Consider the following 25,818-nt stretch of genomic DNA (forward strand, 5'->3'; position numbering starts at 1 on the left):
CAACCAGGAAAGTGGAGATGAAGCCGAGGTGGCAGCAGCCACAATTGTATTAAATGGTAGAGCATGCTTGAGAGGCTGAATTGCCTTCTCCTGCTAGTTCTTATGTTTTTACATTAATAATGCTCAGTCTGAATGGTAAATTTTTTTTATTTATTTGGTGGTTAATTAATTCTGGCAGAGAAACGTTGAACGGATTATGTAGCATTGGATCTCTTTGAATGAAGTCCTACAAGTTTAGCAGTAAGATGAAACTTTGCAGAATTGAGGCAAGGACTCTTATTTCTTAGTACTACCAGAAAGCATGTGACTTTTACTGTGGTATGGCATAGGTAATACATTTGATTTAATCCAAATAAGGGCACTCCAGGTTAAATATCCAGTTTTAAAAGTTTAAATTGGTGATCAATTTAATGTTAATCTATCTATCAAAATTCAAACAATGTGATTTTTATAACCATTTTAAGAAGTGGAGTATTTTAAAATCTAGCAGTTTGTAAAATTCACAGTTTAATGTGCAATTCCGGCTCAGCTGGTGGCAGTCCTGCCATAGAACATAGAACATTACAGTGCAGTCCAGGCCCTTCAGTGCTCAATGTTGTGCCGGTCTGTGAAATCAATCTGAAGCCAATCCAACCTATACTATTCCATTTTCGTTCATATGTTTATCCAATGACCATTTAAATGCCCTTAAAGTTGGCGAGTTTACTACTGTGGTAAAAACAATGACTGCAGATGCTGGAAACCAGATTCTGGATTAGTGGTGCTGGAAGAGCACAGCAGTTCAGGCAGCATCCAAGTAGCTTCGAAATCGACGTTTTGAGCGGGCTTTTGCCCGAAACGTCGATTTCGAAGCTACTTGGATGCTGCCTGAACTGTTGTGCTCTTCCAGCACCACTAATCCAGAGTTTACTACTGTTGCAGGCAGTGCGTTCCACGCCCCTACTACTCTGAGTGAAGAAATTACCTCTGATATCTGACCTATATCTATCACCCCTCAATTTAAAACTATGTCCCCTCATGCTGGCCATCGCCATCTGAGGAAAAAGGCTCTCACTGCCCATCCAATCTAACCCTCTGATTATCTTATGTCTCAATTAAGTCACCTCTCAACCTTCTTCTCTCCAAGAAAAACAGCCTCAAGTCCCTCAGTCTTTCCTTGTAAGATCTTCCCTCCATACCTGGCAACATCCTAATTAATCTCCTCTGAATCCTTTCCAAAGCTTCCACATCCTTCCAATAATGTGGTAACCAGAACTGTACGCAATAATCCAAGTGCGCCACACCAGAGTTTGTACAGCTGCAGCATGACCTCCTGGTTCCAAAACTCAATCCCTCTACCAATAAAAGCTAACACATGGTATGCCTTCTTAACAACCCTGTCAACCTGGGTGGCAACTTTGAGATCTATGTACCTGACACTGCCATCCTTCTGCTCATCTAAATTACTAAGAATCTTGCCATTAGTACAGTACTCTGCATTCCTGTTGTTCCTTCCAAAGTGAACCACCTCACACTTTTCTGCATTAAACTTCATTTGCCACCTCTCAGCCCAGTTCTGCAGCACCTCTATGTTCCTCTGTAATCTACAACATCCTTCTGCACTATCCACATCTCTACCAACCTTAGGGTCATCTTCAAATTTATTAACTCATCCTTCTACGCCCTCATCCAAGTGTTTATAAAATGACAAACAGCAGTGGACCCAAAACAGATCCTTGTGGTGCACCACTAGTAAGTGAACTCCAGGATGAATGTTGCCCATCAACCATTACCCTCTGTCTTCTTTCAGTTAGCCAATTACTGATCTAAATTGCTAAATCACCCTCAATCCCATGCCTCTGTATTTTGTGTAATAACCTATCGTGGTGAACCTTATCAAACGCCTTACTAAAATCCATATACACCACATTAACTACTTTGCCCTCATCCACCTGTTTGGTCACCTTCTCAAAGAACTCAATAAGGTTTGTGAGGCACGACCTTCTCTTCACAAAACCATGTTGACTATCCCTAATCAACTTATTCCTCTCTAGATGATGATAAATCTTCTCTCTTATAACCTTTTCCAACGCTTTACCCACAACCGAAGTAAGGCTCACTGGCCTATAACTACTTGAACATTTACTATCCTCCAGTTTTCTGGCAGTATTCCCGTGGAAAATGATGACATAAAATTCAAAGCCAAAGGCTCAACAATCTCCTCCCTGGCTTCCCAGAGAATCCTTGGATAAATGTCATCCAGCCCAGGGGACTGATCTATTTTTACACTTTCCAGAATTGCTAACACCTTCTCCTTATGCACTTCAATCCCATCTAGTCTAGTAGCCTGTATCTCAGTATTCTCCTTGTCAACATTTTCGTTTTCTAGTGTGAATACACTTATAACAAGTTGTTAATGCAAGTTTCTCTTCAGGTTTTGAATATGTAATGTTTCCAGGGTTGTACTAAGGGAGTGCTAATTCTTAAAAATGTCATCCCATGCAGGTACTTTTGAATGAGTAGTTTAGCAGGGCATTTAAAGGTTCAAATGAAGGGGAAGGAGCTCTCCCAAATTTGAGATTTTCCTGCTTCCCTATCCTTCATTTAACCACATCAAAACACTCCAGCCATTGGTATTTTAACATCTAACATTTACATCATTAATGGTATGCCTAAGGCAGGCTATGCCTCTGTTTTCCTTCTGCTGAGCTACCATCTTATGCTGATATCTACTATTTTTCAGATAATCCAGATGTACCTTTCTTTTCTTTTTTTTCATTCATCCATCTATCAACTACTTCATGATCCCATTGCTTCTCAGTATTTGGAAAAAAAATCCTAATTGTGTCTCATTTTCTTTCACTTCCATTACAGCAAGGATTGAAAATTTTGATTCTTACAGCACTTCAGAGTTGCGGATGGTGGTTTAGTTCATCTTTGTCTTTGTTTTGACAGTAGTTGTTTCTCTTATTGTTTTGAAAATTCACTCAATTTCAGCTTCATACTTTTCACATCATATTTCAAACAAAGTGTTTAATGGCTGCCACAACCAAAAGTGAAAGCAAATTACCGCAGGTGTTGAGGCCTCCTGACTACACACCAGCCAGTACATTATGTAAATATGTAGTTCTCCAAAAGCTCTCTGGGAACTTTTGGTATTCATTCATTCTCAAGTAGGTAGTACTCAGGTGAAATATGTTTCACTACTAAGACCAGCCAATTCAACAGATATTAGATATTAAAACCAGGAGGGACTGGTCTTTACAGCTCATAAATTATTTTTTCCAGATGGATCACTTGAAGTAGTGCTTGTTATTATATTGTAGGAGAAAGTGAGGACTGCAGATGTTGGAGATCAGAGCTGAAAATGTGTTGTTGTGGGAAAAGCACAGCAGGTCAGGCAGCATCCAAGGAGCAGGAGAATCGACGTTTCGAGCATAAGCCCTTCTTCAGGAATGAGGAGGGTGTGCCAAGCAGGCTAAGATAAAAGGTAGGGAGGAGGGACTTGGGGGAGGGGCATTGGAAATGCCATAGGTGGAAGGAGGTTAAGGTGAGGGTGATAGGCCGGAGTGGGGGTGGGGGCGGGGGCGGAGAGGTCAGGAAGAAGATTGCAGGTTAGGAAGGTGGTGCTGAGTTCAAGGGTTGGGACTGAGACAAGGTGGGTGCAGGGGAAATGAGGAAACTGGAGAAATCTGAGTTCATCCCTTGTGGTTGGAGAGTTCGTAGATGGAAGATGAGGTGCTCTTTCTCCAGCTGTCATGTTGCTATGGTCTGGCGATGGAGGAGTCCAAGGACCTGCATGTCCTTGGTGGAGTGGGAGGGGGAGTTGAAGTGGGGAGTTGAGCCACGGGGTGGTTGGGTTGGTTGGTCTGGGTGTCCCAGAGGTGTTCTCTGAAACGTTCCGCAAGTAGGCAGCCTGTCTCCCCAATATAGAGGAGGCCACATCGGGTGCAGCGGATGCAGTAAATGATGTGTATGGAGGTGCAGGTGAATTTGTGGCAGATATGGAAGGATCCTTTGGGACCTTGGAGGGAAGTAAGGGGGGAGGTGTGGGCGCAAGTTTTGCATTTCTTGTGGTTGCAGGGGAAGGTGCCGGGAGTGGAGGTTGGGTTGGTGGGGGTGTGGACCTGATGAGGGAGTCACGGAGGGAGTGGTCTTTTCGGAATGCTGATAGGGGAGGGAAATAGCCCGAAACGTCGATTCTCTTGCTCCTTGGATGCTGCCTGACCTGCTACGCTTTTCCAGCTTGTTATTATGTTTTCAACATAAAGGTGCATTAGCATTTGGAAATTCCTTTCACAAGTCAAGGTTTTGTTTTTTTTTTGAAAAATGCATTCAGAATGACAGTAATTTTCTTTTTCATTTAGATGAACCCACAACAACTCTTACAGAATCCCTACCTTTGTTTGTACAGCAGACGGGAGCAGCAAAAGTTATTGGGTAAGTGCCAAGTAATCTTATTCAAGGCAAATTGCAAGTTGCCACTAGTATTACAAATCACTAATTGAGCAATTGTTAACAAACCAAGGAAACTATTGTGATGCTGAGAGATCCATGGCATTGTGCAATGAGTTGGAGTATACGGTTTTATAACCTGGATTGAGGTGGGAGTTAACTTTTCAACATTAAAGTCCTGTTTGGAATTTGTTTAAAATCTTATTTTGGACTCTAGAAATTTCAGATACTGAGAAACAAAAAAAAATGTTTTTTTTCTAATGACTTTGAAGATATGCAATTACAAAATGCTGAATTTGGATTCTTCTATTAGAACATAACATTTTCCATCTCAAATATTGATATGTTGGAAAACGTTTTAAAAAAACTGTTTGGACAGGACCAGCATAAAGTAAGTGTAATTTTCAACATATTGATTGATTGAAAATCAAAGGGCTAATTTCAAATTCCTTGTCAGGTGCAGGTCGTGAAAAATGCAAATTCATGAACACACAGTTATACATACAATCCATTTTAATTAATTTTCTCTTGCAGGCACAAACATGACCTTTATATAATTTTGGCATTGTGGTAAATGAAGGCATGAAGAAAGGTTACAGTATCCATATTCTATAGTATTAGTACAGGTATCATTTACCTGTACATTTTTAAATCAGAGGCAATTTGCTTTATAAACTTTCTTTAAACCATTCCTTTTTTAAATATTTAAGTCTAATCACATCACACACCCTTCATATGCTAAAACACCAGGCAATAACTGCAGTCAGGCTTAGCTACATCAACCTTTAATCGAATGAAGCAGGCAATAGGGACATTGCCAGTTCTCCTGGCTTGATGATCTTACATGAAATTGGTTTGGGGAGGAGTGGTTGTGGGATTGGGGAAATGGGTGTGATGGTAGCAATAGTGGCCAGGTCACACAAAACTTCATGGACCAAGTTTGGTATTGAAACCATGGGAATTGCCTTGCATGGGTAAGAGGCATGGTCAATGCAAGGTCAGGTCCCATAATGTACAAAGTTTGTGTTGGTGCTGAACAAGAAAGTGGACCAATGAAAGGGGCAGCCTGGCAAATAGGGCAGGAGCAAAACATACCTGGCCCCTAAGAACATCGGCAAGGCTGTCAGAGCCTGTGGGTTCTCCCCTTTGCTTAGTGTAGAAGAAACCTCTGGAGGACAAGATGGACACAGCAGATGTTGCAGCCTCGATGCCGTTGCTGCCTGAAGATTAATTTTGGCTGAAATGCTCTGGAAACAAGAGGCAAGCTATGGTCCAGTATGTGTCGCCAGTGTCGGAGGCAGTGTTGGAAGAACTGGACCTTGTGCAAAAATGCTTCAGAAGACGCTACAGGGAAAAGAACAGTCCTACATTCCAGGACTTAAGGGAAAGGGATGTAGCGATTGGAAAGAGTTCAGCCAGGTGGACCTCCTACAATGAGTTCCCTGATTGGGGCTGCTAACCAACCAGAGAGCACTGGTTGACATATAAACAGGAGATTCAGGGGTTCTGTTCACTCTAGGAGCTGGCTGTAGGTGCTAGTGCCCCATGAATCAGAACCTGTTTCTCCAACACCAATCCAAGAGTTATGCATTTACCTTCCTCATCTTAGTTAACCATGCTAGTTTGCACATTTATTCACTCGGGAATGTGGACATTGGCTGACTAGTATTTATTGCATGTCCGTAGTTGCCCTTGAAGGTGGTGGTGAGATGTCTTGTTGAACCGCTACAGTCTACATGCTATAGGTTGACCCAGAATGGTGTTAGGGAGAGAATTCCAGGATTTTGTGCCAGCAACAGTGAAGGAACAGCAATATATTTCCAAGTCAGGATCGTTAGTGGCTTGGAGGGGAACTTGCAGTTGGTAGTGCGCCCATGTCTCTGCTGCCCTTATCCTTCTAGGTGGAAATGGTGGTGGGTATGAAAAGTGCTGTCTAAGGATCTTTGGTGAATTTCTACAGCGCATCTTGTAGGTAGTACACACTGCTGCTACTGAGCATTAGTGATGGAGTGGGCGGATGTTTGTGAATGTGATGCTAAGGGAAGTGGGCTACTTTGTCCTGGGTGATGTCACACTTCTTGAGAATGGAGCTGCACCCATCAAGGTAAGTGGGGAGTATTCCATCATACTCCTGAATTGTCTTGTAGATGGTGGCCAGGCTTTGGAAAACCAGAAGGTGAGTTACTCGTTGCAGTATTCCAAGCCTCCTATCTGCCTTTGTAGCCACTGAGTTTATATGATGGATCCAGTTGAGTTGAATTGATTATTCTCTTTGTGATTTTGCTTTTCAATTCGGCCCCGAGCTGCTTGTAATCCATCAGCATAATCTTCTTCCTAATCTATGTGGTACCTATGTGGACCACAACCACTGGATCATTCCCCTCCCATTCCAAGTTCCTGTTCAGCCCAGGAAAGATGCCCTCAGCCTTGGCACAAGATAGCAACACAGCCTTTGAGACTCTACCTTGCTGCAGAGTATGGTACTTATTCTCCTAAACATGCTATCTCCTATTATTTCTCTTTTCACTCCCCAATTTAAATGGCACTCTGGAAAAGGGAGGACCAGTGAAAATCACTCCCTGCCCTCAACCCAATTACTCACCCACCCATAACCATCACTTACCTACACCTGGGTGTGTTCTTGATCGGAAGCTTCTCTCATAGTGTTGAGTACAGTTGGTCTCTGATTGGCTGGCAACACTTGGTGCCAGTTTCTGCCTTTGACATCCTTAATCACAGGGAAAGGCCCACCACTTGCCTGTTAAATGCCCAAGGTACAGAGATATCAATAGGAGTGATTATCGCTTAGTGATATCTAACAGAACAAATCAAGCAACTGAAGGAACAAGGCATCTAATTAAGTATTGAGAGCCATTAACAGCAGAATTAACACAATTTATAACTTCAAGGTTTAGAATATTCCTCCATTCTACCATTAACATCAAGCTAGGGGATTAACACTAGTTAAGAAGTGCAGGAGACTATGCCCGGAGCAGCATCAGGCATAGCTAAAAGAGATATGTCAGTTGTTGAAACTACAATGTAGGACTGCATGCATGATGTAGAGTCTCTACCACTGAGTCACAAGAGCCCTAAAATTCCTCAGCGTAGTTTTCTGAGCTTAACCAACTTCCGTTGCTTCAGTGACCTTTTTATCCATCATAAAGTCAAAAGTGGGGATGTTTACTGATAATGCATAAAGATGAATAACATTTATGGTTCTTCCAATCAGCCACATCAATAGTATGACAAAGATTGGCTCAGAACGTGGGAAGTCTATAACAGTGAGTCGGTTTTATCTATGCCTGCCCATCATCTGGAAGGTGCAGATCAGTAGTACAATGAAATACTCTAATGGACAATAATGCTCAAGTGGCTTTACACCGTACAGGATAAAACAGCCCACTTGATTGGCCCACCATCCACCACAGGATGTCATCCTCAGATGCAATACAATATCTCACCAAGGTTCCTGTAACAGCACTTTCAAAACCCATGACGTCCATGCTTAAAAGGACAAGGGCAGTAGATACATGGGAACATCATCTATAAGTTGCTTGAAGGCATACACCATCCTGATTTAGATTTCTATTATTATTCCTTCATTGTTGCTTAGTCAAAATGCTAGAACTCTCTTCCTGACTGCATTGTGAGTGGTCCCATGCCCTAAGAACTGCAACAATGCAGGGCAGCTCATAACCATTTTCCCAAGGCAATTAGTGTTGGGTAATAAATGCTGCTTAGCCAACAAGGTCCACGTGCCAAGTGTAAATAACAGGGCAAAATGTGGCAGCATACCTCCTTGAGAAGAGCTGACATTGAGGTCTCACTGGCTGTCCAGCAGGGAAGTGCAACTTTTTTTGTCTTCACAAGATTCCACCCATAATGTAGTCATTGTCATATTCCTGTTTGAGGGGGTTTGCTGCATAAAATGGCTGCATGTTTTCGACATTAAAACAAAGACTCCTCTTCAACAAGTACATTATTAGCAAAATATTTTCACAGCTACGTCCCATGGTCATAAAATAGCTACTACATAAATTCAAGTTTTTCTTTGAAACATGTAATAGTTTAATATTTCAGTATAAATTGGAATGGATAATATGGATGGGAAAGATTGATAACACTGCACTACGCATTGTTCGAGTGAACTTATGGTTAAGGCATATTAATGACGGAATAAACAGTGTTTTGCACTGAGTCTGCTGACTTTATATCTGACTTATGCTTACTTTATGTCAACAATGATAAAAGTGATATTCTTCCCAGTATTGACACCAATGTGAGAACCTATTTATTTTGGAGAGATGTAAAACAAATTTTTGGTTTAAAAAAAGACAAAATTCATTGAGTTTATTATTTTTATTAATCATTCTAATTACAGTATTTGTGTTATCTGTTAACTTTTTGCCTTTCACAGTTTACTCATTCAAGAATCTGCTGAGATAGCTGAGGAATTGTTGCAACTTAGAGTGGTGCATCACCTCATGATTGCTATGGGAAATCTGAATCATGCTGACAGCCAAAGACAAGCCAGTTTGACATTGGAAGTAAGCATCTTAAGGGAGTAATGTTCCAAGTATTGCTGGCAGTGTGACTTGGCATCAGTTGGGAAGCCGTTGAAAAAGAATGAGCCCATGATTACCAAATACTTGTTGCTGATGGTTAAACTTCCCTGCCAACTACGTGAAATTGACAAAATTACCTTCCGCATCATGGAGGGTAATGTGTGTTCATTCATGACAATTTTTTTTTATTTCTACAGCCTGGTGTTATAATTGAAGTTGAAGAAAATAAATAATTTCAAAATTAGATTAGAAAATTTCAATACATAAATGTTTCAATCAGTAATGTGTATCAGTATTTCATCAATATTAATGAAAAACTGAAATTTCTGTATTAATCATTGAATATTCCCCAAATGGTTCAAATTTTTCTATCCAATCTAATTACAACAGAAATAAAAGTACTTTACTTGTTGTTAAAACTAATCTTTAAAATACAAGTACTATATATTTTTTAAACAATTGATTGCAATTGTGAAATTGAACTAATGACAAGGGTGTGGGGTGTGTGTGGTCGCTGTGCAGACTTGTCCTGAGATGTTAGTGTGTGATGTCGAAGATGGAGGCCTGGAATCACCAGTTTACCACTGACTTTCAGGTTGGGAATTGCTGCTATCTAATTTCTATCCAATGAGTGGGAGAATGGGAAATGACATATCATTGAAGCAGGATGAAGTAATAGTAAGGATATTCATGCTTGCAAGTGAATGCAGATATGGCTCTCATTGCTCATAGGTGAGAATCTCATCTCGCCAGTTGACACTTGAATGGAAAGAAGGACATTTGCTCTTTACAGTGCAAAGCTCACTGCTGACCATCTTGCATGATTTTCCCAACTTTTCCTGATTCTATCCAAAACATTAATCAATGTACCTTAGTACAGGAGGAGGCCATTCAGCCAATCAAGCTTGCCTTAGCATTCAATGTGATCATGGCTGATTATCTACCTGAATAGTCTATTCCTGATTCCTCCTCCCACCCGTTTGATGCGTTCAGCTCCATGTGCTATATCCAGCTCCTTCTTGAAACCATGCAATGTTTTGGTCTTGGCAGCTTTGTATTAGTGAATTCCACAGGCTTACTCGTCTCTGAATGAAGACATTTCTCCTCATCTCAGTCCTAAATAGTTTACACATATTCTTAGACTGTGACCCCTGGTTCTGGGCACCCCCATAATCAGGAACATACATCCTGCATCTACCTTGTCCATTATGCTAGAATTTTCAATGAAATGAAGGTTTCAATGAGATTTAGTATTACTAAACGTTACCATGAAGCTGTCACGTTATCATAAAGCTAATTAGTTAGCTCACTATCTATAAACTAGACATCTGTTCCAGACTCTGGAAAGTGCAAATATTTAGATGAGGTCAAAGATGGAATCAAACTCAATTGTGTTGCCGTCCTGTTGGTACTGACTGGTTTACATGTGAAAAACTATGGTACCAAGCAAATTGGCAGCAATGGGGAGAAAACTAAAGAAAAAACAAACTGGAAACAGCAAATAAAACATCATGACAGTTTCCAGTAATGTCATGAATTCAGGTACAAGAAACCATTCTTTGATCACAAATCGCTACACATTTAGGGAAGGACTACTTAGTTCATAAAAGTACATCTGGAATACACAGTTACAAATGTGTGCCGATCAACAGCCCTAACAACCCTTCACGTTACAACAACACTGAAACTGTTGATGACATGCTCTTTTCAGAAACATTGTTAAAATATATGAATTGAGGAGTCTTGGCAAAGAGCACATTTTATCAATGTCCTTTGTGCTTTCCCAGCTTGAAAATTGACAGCTGTAATCACCTTGTGTGCCACAGTAAAGATTACACTTGTTATGACTAACAGACTGGGCTATAGCAACTATCAGAACTTTTTCTAAAGCATCACAACTAAAGCACAGCTTTCTGAATTGATGCTTCTGGAAAAGATCTTGGACATTAAAACTGAGGACAAACATCCTGCTAGATGGGCATTTCTGGGATGTTTTGACCCTTCTCTGATGCATTCTGATTAATCCTACTTTGTCTACAGCTACGAGTACAGCCACTGATACCGCTATAAAATATAACACTTCAAACCCAATGTTCCCTCTAAGCTGCATGTGACCTGTACAGGACAAGTTGGCTCCTGTAAGCTTATATGCACCTGTGGCACTAACAAAAAAATTAAAGGCTGTAACCCTGAAACAAATTATTTCTGCATTGCAAAAGAAATTAGAACACATATTGAAAACAAAAAGCGCTGGAGATCAAGCGGGTTAGGCAGCATCTGTGGAGAGAAAGCAAACTAATGTTTCGAGTCTAGATGATTCTTCATCGGCGCATATATTGTCCAGTTACAAACTGAATTTGCTTTCCCATTTCATTAATCTATTCTCTGATAATATTATCAATGTCATCTCATGTCATTTATCATTTTCTGAAAATTTTAGCTTTAATTTTGGAATCCCCTTCAAATTTTTATAATACTCACTCTAGGCCTATCCAAATCATTGATGCAAATTGAATAGGACTAAAACAAAACGTACAGATGTTGTAAATCTGAAAGCAAAATAAATTGCTAGAGCAACTCAGGAGATATTTATTACTCATTATTCATTCCTGGGATGTAGGCATCACTGGTTAGGTTAGCATTTATTGTCCATTCATAATTGCTCAGAGGGCATTTAAGAGTTAACCATAGTGCATGTAGGCTAGACCAGATATAGATGTCTGTTTCCTTCCCTAAAGGACATTAGTCAACTACAATTGACAAGAGGTTCATGGTCACCATTATACTCTTAATTCCAGATTTTCCACAATCGGCTGTAGTGGTCTGGCAGCATCTAAAGGGAGAAGAGCAGAGTTAATGTTTCAAATCTAATATGCTTTGTATGTTAGTGCAGAGAGACTCACTTTGTCAAGCTTTACATCTTGTACTTATCAGGACAATTCACAAGAAAAAAAAGTCTAAAGGAAAAACAACATTTACAGTTACGAGAGAGGAGTGCCAATTAGATGCAAGTGGTCTCTGGTAGAGGTATTACAATGGAAAAAGAACCAATTAAATTATGACTGATCTTAGTTGAAAATCAAGCAGATTGTCACCAGCATCTCCAAATCAGAACAAAGTGACAAAGTCAGAAGTCACATGACACCAAGTTATAGCCCAACAGGCTTATTTTAAATCACAAGCTTTTGTAGTGCAGGTGCAATGAGATAGGAGAACACAAAGACACAGAGTTTAAAGGTAGAGAGATCAAGAGCAGAGAGGGTCATACAACTAGAATGAGTGGAGTGTCAGATAATAAGTCTCTGCAAGTGACCAAGAGTGTCAAACAGTATGAGTAAAGTGTCAACAGCTGAACAACAAGCAAAAGGATGACCTATAATCTGATTAAGTGATATAAAGTAATAATTACAAAAATTTAAAAATAAGATGGTGCTGGAGCCAAACTAAATGACTGGAATAACATGACAGGTTTAAGACTTGCATGCTGAGGTAATAAATAATTCAAAACTATACAAATTAATTAAAGTAGAGAGATTATAACAATTTATCAAGGTGATGGTGTCAAAAAGGGACAGTAAGGAAGGATTTTAATGGATGCAGAAATATGGTGGAGTCACATGTTGTGTAACACAAACCCAAGGTCACAGTTGAGGCTGTCCTCGTGAATACAAAACTTGGCTATCAGTTTTTGCTTGCCGATTCTGTGTTGTTATGTATCTTGAAGTCCACCTTGGATGACACTTACCTGAGAATCGGAGGCTGAATGTCTTTGACCGCTGGAGTGTTCCCTGACTAGGAGGGAACATTCCTGTGTGGTGATTATTGTGTGGTGTCCATTCATCCATTGTCATAGTGTCTGCTTGGTCTCATTAATATACCATGTCTTGTGGCATCCTTACCTGCAGCTTATGAGATAGACAACGTTGGCTGAGTCACATGAGCATCTGTTGTGTATGTGGTGTGGTGTTCCCATGTGTGATGGTAGTATTCATGTCAGTCATCTGACATGTCTTGCAGAAGTTACCATGGCACGGTTGTGTGGTGTTGTGGTCAATGTTATCCTGAAGGCTGGGTAATTTGCTGTGAACAATGGTCTGTTTAAGGTTTGGTGGTTGTTTGAAGGTGAGAGGTGATGGGTACGGATTAGAATAGATTCCCTACAGTGTGGAAATTTGGCCCAACTAGTCCACACCGACCCTCTGAAAAGTAACCAAACTAGACCCATTCCCCCTAGCTAATGTACCTAACTCCACGGCAATTTAGCATGACCAATTCACCTAATCTGCACATCTTAGGACTGTAGGAGGAATCCGATCTTGGTGGGATTGCTCATCGTCATCGATTACATGTTGAAGGCTGTGAAGAACTTGATATAGTTTCTCCACTCCAGGGGAGTAGTGGATGATGAAGTGTATTGTAACAGTTACATCCGGTGTCTATCTTAGGGGGGGGTCATTGAGGTTTGTCACAGTGGCACATGGAACTGGCCATTGATGAGTTGAGCATTGTATCCATTCTCATGAGGGTGTCTGTCCTGTTGCTCCTCATCCGAGCAGATCCTGTGCATATGTAGGGCTTGTCAGTAGGGCTAGTTTCTTTAACATGTTTAGGATGGAAGCTAGAGAAGTGCAACATCGTGAGGTTATTTGTGGGCTTGTGGTAGAGTGAGGTATTGAGGTGACTGTCCTTGATGGAGATGCTTGTGTCCAAGAATGAGACTGATTCTGAATAGTAGTCCATGGTAAGTCTGGTGGGATATGTTATCAAGGTGTAGAAGTATATTGTACCTTTTTAAGAGAGTTGAAAAGCTAGCAAGGACTGAAAGCGCAGAGTGTCCTGAACAAAGTAACAATGTAACACTTGGTCGAAAGAAATAGCAGATGGGTTGCCATGAAACAAAAACAAATTCAAATTCAGCCAATCAGTTTAAATTAAGCCCCAAGATACCAAAATCCAATCAAATTTGAATTTAATATTTTGATAATATTAAAACCAATGAAACGAGCCGATGTTTTGGGGTATAAAACTAGACACGTTGAACAGCTCGGGAAAGAACTGCCAAAAGACCAACAGAAGTAGACCGCTAGCTGAAGAACTCTTTGAAAGGTACCTGTCTCTGGGGAGTTTGTGCAGCTATACATCGAGGCCAACCTGGAGGGAATCTATAGAGGAAAATCTACAAAGGAGAATTGGCAAAGCTGACTGGTTTTGAAACGTGATTTTTTTTTTGTAAATCTTAAATTGGGACTTTTTTATTGGACATGTATTGTAGAGTGGGAGATAAAAGACAGGTTTAAGAGAAAGGAGTTGTATATAGCTGTTGTTTTAATGTTCTCTGTTTATTCTCTTAAAGAATAAAATTGTTAATTTTTGCTTGAAATAGTGACCTCTGGGATAGTTCTTTGCCTCTCGAATTTTAACAGATTACAGCATGGGGTGAGTATTTTCTGTGTAGCTGGTTTAAATACCAGAAGGATTTACCCCATGTCCTAACAGATTAAACTTGTTGGTGTTGCTATGTAGTTTTGTGGTGATTCCTTGCCATGAATCCAACGGAAGAAATGTCGTTGATGTATCTGATGTATAGCATTGGTCAGAGGTCCTGCGTAACAAAGAAGTCTTGCTCAAACTTGTGCATGAAACTATTGGCATGTTGGAGTGCAAATTTGCTCCCCATGGCTATTCTGTATGAAAAGCGCAGCAGGTCAGGCAGCATCCAAGGAGCAGGAGAATCGACGTTTCGGGCATGAGCCCTTCTTCAGGAATGAGGCTGTCTGATCTGCTGCGCTTTTCCAGCAACACATTTTCAGCTCTGATCTCCAGCATCTGCAGTCCTCACTTTCTTCTATGGCCATTCTGCATGTCTGGATGGAGAACTGGTTTTTGAAGGTGAAGACATTACAATCAAGGATGAAGCAGATGAGTCGTAAGATGATGTTGGAAATTGACAGTTGTTGGTACTGAGTACTGAGGCTGTTGCAATGATTTCATCATCATGGGGGATGATGGTGTAGAGTGCTGAAATGTCCATTATGAGGAGGAATGATCCTAGTTTGACTGGTCTGTGGGTGCTGAGTTTCTGCAAGAGATCTGTAGCGTCGCAACAGAAGCTGAGGGTTCCTTGTACATAGGTTTCAAGATGTCTTCGACATAGCTAGAGAGGTTCTCATACAGGGTCCTTTTGCATGATACAATAGGACATCTAGGTGTGTTGGCTTTGTGTATCTTCGGAGGGCAGTAGAAGTTCTCTATGCAAAAGTATGCTGGATGAGAGTATATAGGATACTCTGAAGATCTGGAGATTGAATTAACAGGTGTGTTCTTTTGTTGGATCGGCAAGTAGTTGAGTGTGTTCCTGGTTGTTCAGTTGTCAGTGTGCTTCTTTGTAGTAGTCCATTCTATTCTGTATGATGCTGGCTTCTCCCTTGTCTGCTGGTTTGATGACAATGTTGCGATTGTTCTTGAGAGCATGGATGGCATTGCGTTGTGCTTGGGTGACGCACTGTGCTATCTTATGAGTGCGGCTGATGAATCTGGCATTAACGCATCTCCTGACAACTTGAGCACGCATGTCATCCCTGAAACAATGGCCTTCCAGAGGGGTCCAATTTGACGACTCCTCCATTGGTCATTGAACCACGAATCTCTCTGTTGACTGTTTAGTTGTGTCATGGCCTCGCTGCTGACTTCTTGGGGTTCATTGAAGCATTCCCAGACCCTCATAACGCCTGATGAATTTCTCTGTGTCTGTGTCTGCTGTGAGACCAAGAGGGTCAATTTTGGTAGTGGGCCAGAAATTGAGCCCTCGGCTGAGAACTTTGATTTTGTCTAGTTAAAGAGTCTGGTTAGGCAAGTTGATGATGTTATTCAGCTGTTGACACATTACTCACACCATCTAACACTCTTGGTCACCTGCAGGACTTATTATCCAACACTCTCACACCAGTAGTATGATCTTTTGTCTCTCTGCCTATAAACTCTGTGTCTTTGTGCTCTTCTGTCTCACTACACCTACGCTTCAAAAGCTTTTGATTTCAAATAAACCTGTTGAACTATAACCTGATGTCATGTGACCTCTAAAATAAGTATGTACGAGATGTGTCAAGCACTGTCACCTGTTTTGAAATCCAAATTACCTATATTTTCCCTTTTTCTAGATACTGGGTAAACCTAATTCTTAAATATTGTAAAATGTTAAGGTTACAAAGCCATATTTACCCAGATTAGTTGTTCTTTTCTTCTCAAAAGTGGGTTCTACATTAGCCATTCCCCAGTCCTTTGAAGACTCAATACAATAGATCTCTGAAATATTTAATTTCAGACGTCTCAACAATTTTCTTGCTTATCTCTAAGGATTTGCTCTACTGATGTCTGATGTTTTGTCATATTTTAACCTAACTTATCTAAAATGTTCTTTGTGTATCATGATAGCACTTGCCTCACTCTCTGCTCAGACTCCACTTAGGATGCACTTTATCCGCTTTCCTTCAGAAAAGTCAAATGTGAAACACTGAAACCAAACCTACAACTGTCATTTGATAACCTACAAATTGCATAACAATTCTTCTCTTATGGGTATACTTATAAATAACTTGGCTACTGTTTTTAAAAACTCTCGTGCTCTGTAAGTTTTCCGAAATTCTTTTTAATCATATTCTTAGTTCTCATAAAACTATTTGTAAGGTAAGGTCACCATAATCCCCAAGGACCATTGGTAATTGTTCTTTCAGAGAGACAATTGGTGAAATTAATCTGAAGGTCATTGAGAGGGGTAAGGTTGAGAAGATGTGACCTTCATGGTAACCTCAGCCAGCGTGGGAATTGAACCCACACTGTTGACATCATCCTGCATCATAAACCAACTATCCAGCCAACTGAGCTAACCAAACCCCCTTGATGTACCTCATTTCAAATTTTAATAAGCTTCCATCCTTTTAAATTATTCTTGGTGTCTTGAAACCACTAATAGTTTCCATTTTGAAACAAAACTATGACTTTGCACTTAAAAAAAAAAGCCTATATTGCTTTAAATCTAAATTAAGAACATTTTAGTTGAATTTCAAAATAATATACTATAGTTGTTTGATTCTATGGAACTTGTCTCACCCTTACGATCAGAACTAACTAGCATGTCTACATGGCGAACTGAGAAACAGACAAGCAAACAGAAGTAAATATCAGGTTGTAGATTTGTTCTCAGACATTTTGTCACCATGCTAGGTAACATCATCAATAAGCCTCCGATGAAGTGCTGGTGTCCTGCAAGCTATTTATCTGCCTTGATTGAAGAGTGTGGTGCTGGAAAAGCACAACCGCTCAGGCAGCATCTGAGGAGCAGGAGAGTTGAAGTTTCGGGCATAACTTCCTCATTCGGAATGAGGCTTGTGGGCCAAAGGGGCCGATAGATAAATGGGAGGGGGTTGGTTCTGGGGGAAGGTAGCTGGGAACGTGATAGGTAGATGAAGGTGGGGGTGAAAGTGATAGGTCGGAGGATGGAGCAGATAGGTGGGAAGGAAGATGGACCGTTCAAGAGGGCGGTGCCGAGATTGGGACTGGGATAAGGTGTGGGAAGGGGAATTGGGGAAACTGGTGAAATCCACATTGATCCCATGTGGTTGAAGTGTCCCAAGATGGAAGATGAGGCGTTCTTCCTTCAGGCGTCAGGTGGTTAGGGTTTGATGATGGAGGAGGCCCAGGACCTGCATGTCCTTGGCAGAATGGGAGGGGGGGTTAGTGTTCAGCTACAGGACGGTGGAGTTGGTTGGTGCGGGTGTCCCAGAGATGTTTCCTGAAATGATCCGCAAATTGGCATCCTGTCTCCCCAATATAGAGGAGCCCACAACGGGTACAATGGACACAGTAGATTACGTACCGCACTCTTCGACTGTGATCTCCAGCACATGCAGTCCTCACTTTCACCTAATTTATCTGTCTTGGACTGTTGTGGTGGTTGATATCACATCCGGTTCTTTTTCTGAGAGGTTGATAAATGGGGTCCAAATCAATATGTTTGTTAATGGAGTTCCGGTTTCAATGCCAGATCTCTAAGAATTCCTGTGTGTGTGTTTGTTTAGCCTGTCCCAGAATGGATGTATTGTCCCAGTTGAACTGGTGTCCCTCTTCATCTGTGTGTATGGATACTAGTAATAGTTGGTTGTGTCATTTGGTGGCTGATTGGTGCTCATGTATGCTGGTGGTTAGTTTCCTGCCAGTCTGTCCAATGTAATGTTTGTTGCAGTCCTTGCAGGGTATTTTGTATATGACGATTGTTCTACTGGTTGTTGGTATGGGTTTCTTTAAATTCATCACATCAAACTGTACACTAACATGACTGACCATGAATGGATAAGTATGCTAGAATGAGCCATAACACTAAACAACAGCGGACCAAGACAAAGAAAAGACTTGCCCCATAAGAAAAACTGGCCAAGCTTGCGCACATCAATAACATGGAAATTCAGAAATTTGGACAAAGAACCTGTCAGACCGACCACTCTCAGGTACAGAAAAAGCCATCCTTGTACAAGGGATGAACTTCAAGCACAGGGATGCAGACAAAAAAAGACTTGTTAGAAATAGTGAAATCCACCTTGAAAGACAGCAGGCCAACAGACAGACAGTAGCACTGACACTAAGCAGAAAGAAACCGGGAACAACCTCAACACACTGGAAAGGAAAGCCCTGGAAGGACTCAGAAAAGACAGAAATATTGTAATCCTACTGGCAGACAAAAGGTGCAAGACTGTCATCCTGAACAGAACACAATACATTGAAAAAGCACAATACTCACAGATACCAACACCTACCAACAGTTGGTGATGGACCTAACTCCTCAGCTAGAAAACTGTATTACAGCAACCCTGAGGAAACTTCACAAGACGGACCTCCAAAGAATGAAACCTGGTGCATTAAACAAACCCTGTTTGTATGGATCACCAATGGTACATAAACAACTCCCCCCCCCCCCCCCCCCCCCCCCCCCCCCAGACCCATAGTCTGTCTTCCCAGTAGACCAAGACTAGCAAAGGAACTGCTACGCAAACTGAAATACCTAGTAGAAGACTCAAGCCACTCCATCCATTCCACCCAGGAATTCCTTAACATCATCAAAGGCACGAAGGTAGAGGACAACGAGGTCATGGTTTCCTTTGATGTGACAGCCCTATTCATATCAATATCATCTTAGACAAAGAAACACTGGCCTCACTGCTAGACGAGGCAAGGACACAAACACCTGACAGCACCAACTCCATCAGCAAGGACAGCATCCTCAAATCAGTAGACCTGTGCCTCACAACCCACTTCATCTTCAATGACAAGACGTACAAATAAGTCAATGAGATGCCTATGAACTCTTAGCAGAAGCAGTTATGCAGAGGTTAGAACGAACAGCCCTTTCCACGATCCAGCCCAGGTTTTAGGTCTGCTATGTGGATGACACCTTTGTCATCATGAAACGCAACAAATTAGAAGAAATCCACAAACACATAAACAATATCCTTGCTGGTATAAAGTTCACCAAAGAGGAAGAGAACAATAACAGACTCCCCTTCCTAGATGTCACAGTAGTACACAATGCCAATGGAGAGCTATAGGCCAGTGTTTACAGAAAAGCCACACACACTGACCAGATATTCAACTACAGGAGCAATCATCCCAACACCCATAAATGGAGCTGCATCAGGACATTATTTAAATGAGCCACAACACTCTGCATCACCCAGGAACTATGAGAAGCTGAGGAAAAACACCTCTACAACGTATTCAGGAACAACAGGTACCAGAGAAGCGAAGTCCGCCAATTTCTACACAACAGATTTAAACAGACCTAAACAAGAACACACAACACACTCAGAAACTCTAGCCTGTTGAAGAAGCCATGCTGACTCAGTCCTATTTTACATTCACTTCCAAATACTCCACTACCTCACCCTTAATAATGGACTCAAAAATCTTACAAACAACAGAGGTCAGGCTAAGTGGCGTATAATTTGCTGTCTTCTTCTTCCTTTCTTGAATAGGATTGTTTAATGAGTCATTTGCCAGTTCACTGGGACCCTTCCTGAATCCAACGATTCCTGAAAAATCACCACCAATGCCTCTATAGTTTTCTCAGCTATCTGTAGTCAATCCAGTCTAGATGATTTAACCACCTTCAGACCTTGCAGCTTTCCCAGCAGCTTCCCTAGTGGTGGCCACTACACTCGCCTCTGCCCCCGATTCTTGAAGTTTTGGTATGTTACTGGGGTGTTCCACTGTGGAAACTGATACAAAGTACCTATTCAGTTCCTCTGCCATTTCGTTGTTCCCATTGCTACTTCTCCAGCCTCTCTTTTCCAGCAGACCAATGTCCACTCTTGACTTTGTTACCTTTTAGATATCTTAAAAAAAGCTTTTTCCAATCTTCTTGCATATTAATAAATAGCTTACCTTCATATTTCTTCTAATACTCCCCTTCTTGGTTTCTTAGTTGCCCTCTGCTCATTTTTAAAGGCTTCTCGCTAAGCTATGCTACATTATGTGCCTTTTCGTTTGCTTTTATGCTGTCCCTAGCTTCCCTTGTCAGCCATGGTTGCCTTGTCCTCCTGATGTTTCTTTCTTCCTTGGTATGAATTTCTACTGCGCCTCTCAAATTATCCCCAGAAACTCCTGCTACTGCTTTTGCTACTGCACAACTTCTGTGCTAGGTTCCCCTTCCAATCAACTCTGGCCAGCTCCCCCTTCATGTACTTGTAGTTATCTTCACTCAGTTGTAACATTGTTATATCCGATTCCAGCTTTTCCCTTTCAAACTGCTGGGTGAATTCTGTCATATTTTGGTCCTTTACCTTAAGCTCCTTAATTAAATCTGCCTGATTATACATCACCAAATCCAGAATTGCCTGTTCCCTTTGGGCTCTACCGCAAGCTGCACCCCTCCAAAGAAAACCTTTTAAACATAGATGTTCCACAAATTCCTTTTCTGGGGATCCCCTAACAACCCGATTTTCTCAGTCCACCTGCATATTAAAGTCCCTTCATTATTGTATTAGTACCTTTCTTGCATGTGTTTTCTCTCATGATTTGTTTTCTGCCCCACATCCTGACTACTGCCAGGGCACCTATATACAACTCCCATCAGGGTCTCTTTTCATTTGCAGTTCCTCACACTCCCTGCACAGATTCTACACTGTCCAACCCTATAGTGTTTCTTATTATTGATTTATATTTCACACTAACAAAATAACCCTGCCCCTTCTGACCATCTGCTTGTCCTTTCAATGCAATGCATATCCTTGGATGTTTAGTTCCCAGCCCTGATCCCTTTGCAGCCATTTCTGTAATATCCACAATAATTTCAATCTGTGCGACACGGTGGCACAGTGGTTAGCACTGCTGCCTCACAGCACCAGAGACCCGGGTTCAATTCCCGCCTCAGGCGACTGACTGTGTGGAGTTTGCACGTTCTCCCCGTGTCTGCGTGGGTGTGCTCCGGTTTCGTCCCACAGTCCAAAGATGTGCAGGTCAGGTGAATTGGCCATGCTAAATTGCCCCTAGTGTTAGGTAAGGGGTAAATGTAGGGGTATGGGTGTGTTGCGCTTCGGCGGGTCGGTGTGGACTTGTTGGGCCGAAGGGCCTGTTTCCATACTGTAATATAATCTAATCTCATTATATAAATAGTGTACATTTAAGTACAATGGCTGTGTTGACCACCCTCCCTTATCTGCTATGCCTGAAGTTAGATTCCTGACCTTTTACATACTCTCTGCCTTATTACTTGTTCTGAAAACTTTAATAACCTTTGCGGAGGTCTTTAATGACTGGGCTGTTGCCTGCAGTCCATAATGATCACATACTTAGCCTTTCTGCCAGGATCCTAGTCCCAGATCAGTTCAGCAGGAGTCCAACCCATCAGTACAGTATCTTCTTTTTCCAGTACTGATGCCAGTTCACCACAAAATATATAGCCCCTTTTTCCTGCACGACTTCCTACAGTCCTTTTTCTCATCCACAAAGGAAGCAAGTACCTCATACCTATTGGACAAGGTCAAGAGCAGAGGATCTGCCAGTGCTAAAATCAGGATCCCTATACCTGCCTCATTTGTAGTCACACCCTTTCAGCCTTGAACACTGTCCAAATTTAAAGTACTTAACCTACACTGTGTGACTTTCTCCTGAAACAACTTCCAGGTAACTCTTCTACTTCCCTGATGCTTTTTAATTACAAAAATATACTTTATTCATAATATATATTTACAATCACAAACGTAGTTTGGTTCTGTACAATAGCATATCAAAAGAATAAAACAATGCTGGAGTTTGACTCTATCTAAATAAACCAAAGGCATCTCTTACAAATGAAAAGAGACCCTGATGGGAGTTGTATACAGGTGCCCTAGAAGTAGTCAGGATGTGGAGTAGAAAACAAATGACGAGAGAGAAAAGACATGCAAGAAAGGTCATAATAATATAATGAAGGGACTTTAATTACATGCATTTGAGGTACTGGATGGGTTCAATAACTGAAAGGACCCCATTTAATTTGCCAGAACGACCTCAAATATTGGTCTTCCTCAGTGCTCCTTCATAGCAGCTGCCCCATGCTTTAGTGCTTCCATCAGCACTTAGTCCTGGACCTTGGAATGTGTCAGTCTACAACATTCAGTCAGGGTCAATTCTTTATTTTGGAAGACCAACAGGTTTCAGGCAGACGAAAGAACACCTTTCATGGAGTTGATCGTTCTCCAGCTGTAGTCGATGTTTGTCTCTGTGTGCATCCCGAGGACCAGACTGTAGAGCGCAGAGTCCTGTGTCACAGTTCATAGAATCATAGAGATGTATAGCATGGAAACAGACCCTTCGGTCCAACCAGACCATGCCGACCTGATATCCCAACCCAATCTAGTCCCACCTGCTAGCACCTGGCCCATATTCCTCCAAACCCTTCCTATTCATATCCACATACCTTTTAAATGTTGCAATTGTACCAGCCTCCACCACTTCCTCTGGCAGCTCACTCCATACACTTACCACCCTCTGTGTGAAAAGGTTGCCCCTTAGGTCTGTTTTATATCTTTTCCCTCTAGTTCTGGACTCCCTGATCCCAGGGAAAAGACTTTGTCTATTTATCCTATCCATGCCCCTCATAATTTTGTAAACCTCTATAAGGTCACCCCTCAGCCTCTGACGCTCCAGGGAAAACAGCCCCAGCCTGTTCAGCCTCTCCCTATGGCTAAATCCTCCAATCCTGGCAACATCCTTGTAAATCTTTTCTGAACCCTTTCAAGTTTCACAACATCTTTCCAATAGGAAGGAGACCAGAATTGCATGCAATATTCCAACAGTGGCCTAACCAATGTCCTGTACAGCCACAACATGACCTCTCAACTCCTGTACTCAATACTCTGACAAAAAAAAATGCATACCAAACACCACCTTCACCATCCTATCTATCTGCGATTCCACTTTCAAGGAACTATGAACCTGCACTCCAAAGTCTCTTTGTTCAGCAACAATCCCCAGGACCTTACCATTAAGTGTATAAGTCCTGCTAAGATTTGCTTTCCTAAAATGCAGCACCTCACATTTATCTGAGTTAAACTCCATCTGCCACTTCTCGGCCCATTGGCCCATCTGATCAAGATCCTGTTGTAATCTGAGGTAACCCTCTTCGCTGTCCACTACACCTCTAATTTTGGTGTAATCTGCAAACTTACTAACTGTACCACTTATGCTCACATTCAAATCATTTATGTAAATGACAAAAAGTAGAGGACTCAGCACTGATCCTTGTGGCACTCCACTGGACACAGGCCTCCAGTCTGAAAAACAACTCTTCACCACCATCCTCTGTCTTCTACCTTTGAGCCAGTTCTGTATCCAAATGGCTAGTTCTCTCTGTATTCCATGAGATCTAACCTTGCTAATCAGTATCCCATCGGGAACCTTGTCAAACGCCTTACTGAAGTCCATATAGATCACATCTACCGCTCTGCCCTCATCCATCCTCTTTGTTACTTCTTCAAAAAAGTCAATCAAGTTTGTGAAACATGATTTCCCACGCACAAAGCCATGTTGACAATCCTTAATCAGTCCTTGCCTTTCCAAATACATGTCCATCCTGTCCCTCAGGATTCCCTCCAACAACTTGTCCACCACCGATGTCAGGCTGACTGTTCCCTGGCTTGTCCTTACTACCCTTCTTACAGTGGCACCACATTTATTTCAAAAATATATTTTATTCATTTTATTTATATATAAAATACATTTATACAGAGAGTCACAAACACAATTCAGTCGCATATCAAGGAAACAAACAAACGTTGGAGTTTAACTCTATCCAAACAAACCAAAGACCCCTCTGGACAGACAGCAAGCTAATGTTTTGCAAATAGATTAATCTTCAGAACTCCGACTCAATGTCATCTTGCTCTGTCCCCTCAGATGTTTTCAGTACAGATTCCAGCATCAACAGTAATTTGCTTGTACAAAGACATATCTTCCTTGCATCAAATTATATTTACATGCATTTGAGGCACTGGACCAGCCAATAATGGAATAGCCCTCTGCTTGACTTCAGCAAAAGGACCTCAGACAGTGGTCATGACGGACTGCACTTTGGGAGCAGCTACCCAGTGTTTGACACTCCGATTCCAGCTCATTAACTCTGAGCTGCAGTTCGTGAAGCAACTAATATTTATTATAGAACCACAACGAGGTCCACCCGCTCACACATCATGACAGTGCAATATATCACCCAGTCCTGCATCTCCAAATTATTTTGTTTTTAATTTTTATTGATCTTTAATTTTTAATGTGCAAAATTTACCTTTAATTTGAAAACAACTTGGAATGGGTATACAATTTAGGAGTGACTTGCCAACCAATGAACTTACAGCTTTTCCTGTGGTGTCACTTTTTTCACTCTTTCTGATCGCTGAGTCTTCTCTTCTATCGTTTCATCTCTCTCTGGGCTCCCACATAGGTATGTAGGCCTCAGGTTTCAATTTTTATTTCTTGCTCAGTCTCACTATCCTCCCCCACTAGCTCCTACTTCCCCTGAAGCCCCAAATTCCCTAAAACCCTACTTGGATATTAAAGAGCAGAATGAGAGAAAAGGAGGGATTGATCATTTTCTCCCTCTTTCACCAAACTCCCTGTTTCACAAAACATTAGTTACATTCTAATACACCATAGCAAAACTCTGAAGGAGCTTTCTTTCTTTGGTCCCTAATTCAAAGCCTTCTGGAACTAGATTAAATTGGTTGTCTAATTAACTAGTTTCAGACGAGTACATAAATTAAGTTATTCCTTAAAACTTACTCCCGAGTCTCCCTTTATTTTAACCAAACTCCATTTATACTCTATGTTTTGATGCAACAAAGCAGCATTCTCAGATTAGGATTAATAGATATGTATCTCAGGTCGTGATAATATTAATTATTTCTCTCATTCAAATGGAGTAGGTGTGCAACTAGCTGCTCTTTGGTTGTTAGTTGAGCTGTTTGCCTTATCAAGGCCTAAACAAAGCACATTGTAACTTCAGTTGGCATGATGCTTGGTGATTTTGTCTTTGCCCAGGTGTACACTTTATTTTTCACTTTTGATCTCTAGAAGAAATTTCTGATGCAACTAATCTGTAAAATCGTGTAACAGCAAATTAACTATATCTAGTTACATCACAGAGATTGTTCAAGTACTGTTACAACGCAGGTATCCCTTTTAACAGTACAGGAAAGTTCCATTAATAGCACATGCTACCTTAAAGGCATTAAAAAAATTGAAAATTCCATTGTTTGAAGCATGAGGGAATTTTGTTTTCAGCACATTCTGTTCA

The 25,818-nt window shown here is 41.3% G+C and overlaps 1 protein-coding gene across 6 annotated transcripts in view; it reads left to right on the top strand.

Moving 5' to 3' along the window:
- Nucleotides 1-25,818, top strand: part of LOC140479932 (armadillo-like helical domain containing protein 1) — a 63,301-nt gene that overhangs the window by 35,611 nt on the left and 1,872 nt on the right. For all 6 annotated transcript variants that reach the window (XM_072574330.1, XM_072574329.1, XM_072574333.1 and 3 more), the window contains 2 exons: nt 4,347-4,419; nt 8,855-8,984. In XM_072574330.1, coding sequence (XP_072430431.1) covers nt 4,347-4,419; nt 8,855-8,984 — 203 coding nt within the window. The remainder of the gene's footprint in view (nt 1-4,346; nt 4,420-8,854; nt 8,985-25,818) is intronic.

Source organism: Chiloscyllium punctatum, chromosome 7 (genome assembly GCF_047496795.1).
Source record: "Chiloscyllium punctatum isolate Juve2018m chromosome 7, sChiPun1.3, whole genome shotgun sequence".
Taxonomy (NCBI): domain Eukaryota; kingdom Metazoa; phylum Chordata; class Chondrichthyes; order Orectolobiformes; family Hemiscylliidae; genus Chiloscyllium; species Chiloscyllium punctatum.